General features: G+C 36.1%; 1 protein-coding gene across 1 annotated transcript; it reads left to right on the top strand.

Annotated features, from left to right (window-relative positions):
* Nucleotides 1–5,797: 5,797 nt before the first annotated feature.
* On the top strand, nt 5,798–7,715 carry LOC148772749 (uncharacterized). The gene is made up of 2 exons (XM_088814998.1): nt 5,798–6,932; nt 7,417–7,715. Exons 1-2 carry the CDS (start codon nt 5,798–5,800, stop codon nt 7,713–7,715), a joined length of 1,434 nt encoding a protein of 477 aa, XP_088671124.1.
* The last annotated feature ends 287 nt before the right edge of the window (nt 7,716–8,002 follow it).

The following is an 8,002-nucleotide window of genomic DNA, read 5'->3' as shown; positions in this document are numbered from 1 at the left end:
TGCGGCGATTAGATGAGTGGAGAGAGGGCGTGCGCGAATTAATATTGTATGGGGAGGCGCGCGATTTGATGTGGTATAGGGTGGCGTGCGCGCAATGTGATGGTAGCTGATGCATGACACATGGAGGAGTATGATGTGATGGGTGGCAGTTAGCCACGTGCTGCTGCTCACTTTATTTCACTTTTTTTTTTATTCTGGCGCGGCAGCCGAGGCGCGCGTTTGCCAAGACGCGCGCGTGCCTTAAGGAATGAGTTCAAACTTTTATTTATAGCTTAGATGAGATTGTTGGGCCCAAACCTTATTTGAAGGTGATTGGACCTCGATGATTGTGGTCTTCAATATTGAGCTTGTGGCCCAGTAGGTAAATAATTTGTAACCCCATTGGGTTAGCCCAATTAGGCTTATCAGGAACAAACATCGAAGTTGGAAATAAACAAGCTGTTTTGGAAAAGCTTCAGAAATATTTGGGAGCTGGAAGATTTCTACTTGTCCTCGACGATGTTTGGAATGACAGCAAGGGAAAATGGGACGATTTTATTAATCCGTTGAAAAAAATTAGTTATGGGACAGGAAATGGGATCGTTGTTACTACAAGAAATCAAAGTATTGCTTCACTGGTGACAACACTTCCTATTCACAAACTAAAAGAATTGTCAGAAGAGGAGTGTTGATCCATAATCAAAGTAAAAGCCTTCCCAAAAGATAATACCCATCAGAATTTGAGCTCATTGAGGTATCTATTGCAAAAAAATGCCAAGGTTTGCCATTGACGGCTAGAATGGTTGGGGGATTGTTGCTTGGTAAGTCGCTTGATGAGTGGCTCCATATTGAAGAGAACTGGCTCTTAGATTTAAGAGATGAAAATTCAATCTCCAAGATTTTAAAACTGAGTTTTGATCATTTGTCGTCACCAGCACTCAAAAAGTGTTTTGCATATTGTTCGATATATCCTAAAGGATATGACTTACTAAGGGAACGCTTGGTTGAGTTGTGGATGGCAGAGGGATTTCTTGGAGGAAATGATGATATGGAGATTGTGGGCAACAAATTCTTTCATAACCTTTTAGAGAACTCCTTGTTGCTACAAGTTGTGGAGAGAAACGGTGACGACAATATTATATATTATAACATGCACGATCTTGTGCATGATCTTGCCTCCTCTATTTTAAATTCAAGCGATCAAGTTCGGTACATAGGTTGGGAATCGATTGATGGTCAATCACATGCTATCTTAAAAGAACAAGCAAGTTGTCTTTGTTCATTATCTTTCAATGATAGTATATGCGATCTCATGTTCTCAAAGTTCAAATCGTTACACGTTTTAATTTTGAATTCAGGTGGTCGTTTAATTTTTGATGAGTTGCCAAGTTCCATTGGAGAGTTAATACATTTGAGATGTTTGGACATTTTTCACACATTTATTAAAGAGTAAAAAGCAGTTTACCCCCTAAACTAATGGTCGTTTTGCACTTTGCCCCCCAAACAAAAAAAATTAGCACGTTTTTACCTGAACTAGTTAATTCGTTGCACGGTACCCCATGAACTGCATTTTCCGGCAATTTTGAACGGAATGTTAAATCATATGCGTTGCATGTGCAATTTACAGGGGTAAATTTGTCCGTTCTTAAAATGTATATATTAAATATAAAATAATCATTTATAATAAAGGAAAAGGGCAAAACACCCACCACAGGCATTTTTTCCTTTTTTTTTTCTTCCTCCCCTTTTTTCCTGCTCCGTTCTATTTCAATTTCTCTCTTTAAGGAAGAATCGAGAAGGACAATTATGATTTGACAGGAGAGTGAATGGATATCGGAGGTCGTATGGTGGATGCAGTGGAGGTAGATGGAGGAGATAATTAGGCGGAGGTAAGAGATTATGACAAGCTGTAGTCGGGATCGGAGGAGAGATAGGTGTCGTAAAGCCGGTGTCTTCGCCGGAGCCGGAGGAAGGGGAGGAAAAAGCGGCGGAGGAGAGAAGGAGGGACTAGGGAGCTTGCCCGGTGGTCGATGTCGGCGAGGGAGGAGAGAGGATCTTCGCCGTCTTTGTCGGAGGAGGTGAATCAGGATCGAGCTTTGGAGATGGATAGGTAAATCACGGATGGTGGGTGGGGGAAGAAGATGTTGCACATTGTTTTTTCTTTTTTTAATTTATATTTAATATATATATATATATATATATATATATATATATATATATATATATATAAAATGGAAGTGAATTTATGAATTTACCCCTGCAAATTTCATGTGCAATGCACGTGTTTAACTTTCCGTCCAAAATTGCTGGAAAATTCGGTTTAGGAGGCACCCTGCAACGAACTAAGGAGTTCAGGTAAAAACGTGCAAATTTTTTTTGTTTAGGGGGCAAAGTGCAAAACAACCATTAGGTTAGGGGGCAAATTGTTTTTTACTCTTTATTAAATGTTTGCCAGACTCTATTGGTGATCTCTATCACTTGCAGACATTAAGAGCATGTCACGTGGAGAAGTTGCCAAACACAATGAAACACTTGATGAACTTGAGACTTCTCCACCTTCCTTCTCAAATCGAATTGCCTCCGGAGATGGGAAGATTAATTTCTCTTTGAACACGGATATACTTTGGAGTGAGCGATAAAAAGGGGAACTTGTGGAATTGGTGAACTCGGAAGCTTGAAAAATCTAAAAGGGGAACTGAAGATTTATAATCTTGTGCAGGAAGGAGGCGTGATTTTTTTATTTTTTTTTCTTTTCATTAATTTTGTTCATATCATTATTTTAATATAAAATGTAAAATAAAACATTACAACACGTTTAAAAACTTTTAATATTACAGTGTATTTTAGGGATTTTTATGCGAAAGCCCCCAACCAAGCATGTTTATTATTCTAGGTTTAGGGGACATATCTCTTTCACCAATAAGCCCATCCCTTTAATATTTATTATAACTAAAGGAAACATTCATGTATATCCCAATATTACCCTCAACCATTTATACCCAATTCTTAATTGTAACCCCAATTTATCAATTTTGTCCACAAAAATCCAATTTTGACCACAAAAATTTAATTTTGACTTTTTATTGGAGTATAATTTAATATGCTCCAATTTCATCATTAACTTAATTTAATCTCAATTTGACCCCAAATTTCACAAATTACTCAATTTTGACCCAAAACTTTTTTTTTTCAAAAAAAAAAAATTTTCAAAAAAATTTTTTTTGCCGCCAGATTCCGGCGTTGACTTTTCAATTTTTTTTTTCTTTCTTCCGGATTTTTTCGCCGGTTTCCAGCGTTGACCGGCGGTCAACGCCGGTCTCTGGCGTTGACTTTTTTTTTTTTTTTTTTTGCTTTTTTCTTTTTTTTTTTCTTTTCTTTTCTTCCGGATTTTTTCGCCTGTTTCCGGCGGTCTCCGGCGTTGACTTTTTTTAGTGTTTTTTTAAGTTTTTTTTTGTTTGGTTTGTTTTGTTTTTCCACGTCCGCCGCTAAATGTTGACCGTAATTGTGCTATCACTTACAGTAAATTAACGTAATTATACTGTCAATGATAGTTAATTAACGTAATTGTACTGCCGTTGACATTACAGTTATGTAATTGTGTTGCCGTTGACAGTAAATTAATGCAATATTATTATTTTTTATTTATTATTATTATTTTTTTATTTTGTTTGATTTGTTGACAAGTCAACGTAATTATATTACTGTCGTTTACAGTAAAATAACTGTAAACGCAATAATATTACTGTCAACAACATCAATATTATTATTTTTTTTGGGGTTTTTGTTTTGTTTGAGTTATTCACGGAGTAACGTATTAATATTATTGTCTATTATTGTAATATTACTGTAAACACAATAATATTACTGTGGTTGACGGTAATATTACTGTTGTTATAGTAATATTCCTGTCAACCACATCAATATTATTATTTTGTTTGGATTTTTTGTTTGTTTGAGTTATTCACGGAGTAGCGTAATAATATTACTGTCTACTATTGTAATATTACTGTTGCTATAGTAATATTACTGTTGCTATAGTAATATTACTGTCACTTACAGTAATATTAATTCTTTTGGTTTTTTTTATTATGTTTACATTTGTTGAACGGACAACATAGTAATATTACTTTATTACACAATAATAATGAGTTTTGTTGTGTTAATATTAATGTGCTAGAGATTAATATAGCAATATTACTGTGTTAAACTATAGTTTAGTTAATTTTACTGTGTTTAACAGTAATATAGTTAATATTACTGTTATTCACAGCAATATTGTTGTTTAAACGAAAAGAAAAAAAAAAATTAAAAAGTCAACGCCGGAATCCGGGAAAAAAATCCGGAAGAAAGAAAAGAAAAAAAAAATTAAAAAAGTCAACGCCGGAATCCGGCGGGAAAAAAAAGCTTTTGAAAAAAAAGAAAATTTGTGCAAAAAAAAAGTTTTGGGTCAAAATTGAATAATTTGTGAAATTTGGGGTCAAATTGAAGTTAAATTAAGTTAAGGATGAAATTGGAGCATATTAAAGTAAGAGGGGTTATTTTAGTCTTTTACAAAAATCTGGACCATGTGTGGACTTATTGGTAAAGGAAATTATTGTCTGGATCTCTTTATGAATAAGTACCCACTGATGGGCTTATTTGTAATATGCCCTATATTTTAATTCTATTATAATATTACTTGTAGACTAAGTTTAAGAACTTGGAGACCAAGTCTATATTAACTACGTGTCATCCCCTTGTCATTTGATTATTTTATAGATAATAACACAGCTTGTAATATTTTCCCTATAAAATAGTCGATCAGTTGATGAATGAAGTATGTTTTTCTCAGCAAAACTTTCTTACACTTCTTTACAGTAGTTTCTTATTGCAAAATTCCTTTTGTTTAAATTCTTTATGTGTATATATCCTATATAATTATTATTCTACAACATGTTATCAGCACGAGCTTTCACTCTACAAAATTATAGGCAAACATGGAGAACATCGACAAAAGAGAAAATTGCATACTCGATAGTGCAACTACACACTCAATATTCAATAGTAAAATATATTTCTCGAGTGTGACATTGTGCAACGTACAAGTTAAAACCATAGCAGGTTCCGCGGAAATAATAGATGGCTCCGGGAACGCAACAATTGTGTTACCTAATAGTACCACTTTGCATATTGAAAATGCATTGATATGTGGTAGATCAAATAAGAATCTACTGAGTTTTAAAGATGTGAGACGTAATGGATATCATTTAGAGACACTAGTTGAAAATACCGTGGAGTGTCTATGTGTCACATCGTATAGCATAAACAAAAGAATTGTCCATGAAAAACTCGAAGCGACAGCTTCTGGAGTATATTGTTTCCAAATTCGAGCTTTTGAATCCTACGCCACTATGCCATGGAAATTTGTTAATCCCGATATACACGGGTAATGGCATGATCGACTGGGTCATCCAAGAATGACTATGATGCGTAGGATTGTACAACATACTAAGGGACATCCATTAAAAGATACAAAGATCTTAATGTCCAATGAATATTTATGCGAATCATGTTCACAGGGAAAGCTCATTATAAAACCTTCCATTGAAAAGATCGGTTATGAATCACCATCATTTTACAACGCATTCATGGTGATATTTGTGGACCAATACACCATGCAACTGGGCCATTTATATATTTTATGGTTTTAATAGACGCATCTTCTAGATGGTCCCACATATGCTTATTATCTACGCGAAATGTTGCATTTGCGCGTTTGCTTGAACAAATTATTAAACTCCGAGCACATTTCTCTGATTATCCCATCAAAAATATAAGGATGGATAATGCCGGAGAATTTACATCAAAAAGTTTTGATGAGTATTGTGCAGCACTGGGAATAAATGTCAAGCACCCAGTAGCATACGTTCACACTCAAAATGGACTGGCGGAATCTCTGATTAAACGCGTCCAAATAATTGCTCGTACTTTGCTGATGAGATCTAAACTCACTAGTGCAGCATGGGGCCATGCAGTATTGCATGCATCAGCACTGATTAAATTACGCCCCACTGCTTATCATATGCATTCCCCAATGCAATTGGCATTAGGCTTTGAGCCCGATATTTCTCACCTTCGCACATTTGGTTGCGCTGTGCAAGTGCCAATTCCTCCTCATCAGAGAATTAAAATGGGTCCCCAACGCCGACTTGGCATATACGTTGGGTTTGATTCACCGTCAATTATTAGGTTCTTGGAACCAATGACGGGTGATTTATTTACCGCTAGATTTGCGGATTGTCATTTTGATGAGACATTATTTATAACGATTGGTAAGGATATTCAGAATATCCGTGATAATGATAAACAAAAATCAATCGAGAATCTCACATGGTGTGAGCAACATTTATCTCATCTAGACCCACGTACCTCTGAATGTGAAAATGAGATCCATAGAATCATTCATTTACAAAATATTGCCAATAGACTTCCTGATGCATTTAATGATGCGAGTAAAGTTACGAAGTCTTATATTCCAGCTGTGAATGTTCCAGCTAGGATCGATGTTCCTGAAGAACATGCGAAAATGAATACTGATCCCCCACGACAAAAACGGGGTAGACCTATTGGATCAAAGGACATTGTTCCTAGAAAAAGAAAGGGGAAAATCGATGAACCCTCGAACCAAGTGGTTCCTGGTGAGAATGCTCCAGATGAATCTGTTGAGCCTGATATCGAAAAAGCAATATCAAATCCCGGGAATACCGAGAATCCCATAAGTTATTGCAATGAAATATGGGATAAAAATGAGATAATCATCGATAATATTTTTGCATTCTCGATTGCACAAGAAATTATGTACGATGATTATGATAGTGAACCGCGATCCATAATGGAATGTCGCCAAAGAAATGATTGGCCTAAATGGGAGGAAGCAATAAAATCTGAATTGGCTTCCGTAGAAAAACGAAAAAGTAGTCGGGCAAATTGTTCAAACTCCGGATAATGTAAAGCCCGTTGGGTATAAATGGGTATTTTTCCGTAAGAGAAACCAGAACAATGAAATTGTACGATATAAAGCCCGCCTTGTAGCTCAAGGTTGTTCCTAGCGGCCTGGGATTGATTATGATGAGACGTATTCACCAGTGATGGATACGATCACTTTTCGTTTCCTTATAAATATGGTCGTCCAAGAGGGACTAGATATGTGTCTAATGGACGTTGTAACAGCCTATCTATACGGTTCACTAGATTATGATATTTATATGAAAATTCCCGATGGATTTAAAATGCCAAACTCTAGCGCTCCTCGTGAGTTGCACTCAATCAAATTACAAAGATCATTGTATGGTCTAAAGCAATCCGGTCGCATGTGGTATCATAGATTAAGTGAATACCTTATCAGGGAAGGTTATAAAAATGATCATTTTTGCCCATGCGTTTTTATTAAACGATCAGAAACCGGATTTGCTATTATTGCGGTTTATGTAGATGACATGAACCTCATTGGCACTCCTGAAGAGTTGGCCAATGCTGCTGAATATTTAAAGAAAGAGTTTGAGGTCAAGGACCTTGGAAAAACCAAACTTTGTCTTGGTATTGAGCTTGAGCATAAAAACAACGGCATACTTATACATCAATCCGCAGATACTAAACGAGTGCTCAAAAGGTTTAATATGGAAAATTCTAATTCATTGAGCACCCCTATGGTTGTGCGCAATTTAGATCCTAAAAAGGATCCGTTCCGACCTAAATAATTTAATGAAGAGATACTTGGCCCAGAAGTGCCGTATCTTAATGCTATCGGAGCATTAATGTATCTAGCACAATGCACTCAATCACTTTTGCAGTAAATGTGCTTGCGCGATACAGTTCTGAGCCTACACGGAGACACTGGAATGGTGTTAAACATATTTTTCGATATCTCCGTGGTACTGCAGATTTGGGATTATTTTATTCGAAAAATGCAACTAAAAAAGGGTTAGTTGGTTATGCCGACGCGGGATATAGATCTGATCCCCACAAAGCTCGCTCACAAACTGGA

The sequence above is a fragment of the Erythranthe guttata genome, chromosome 1 (assembly GCF_056151865.1).
Source record: "Erythranthe guttata isolate IM_541 chromosome 1, IM_541, whole genome shotgun sequence".
Taxonomy (NCBI): Eukaryota; Viridiplantae; Streptophyta; class Magnoliopsida; order Lamiales; family Phrymaceae; genus Erythranthe; species Erythranthe guttata.
The sequence above is the reverse complement of the archived record's forward strand: the minus strand, read 5'-3'. Positions and strand labels throughout refer to the sequence as shown.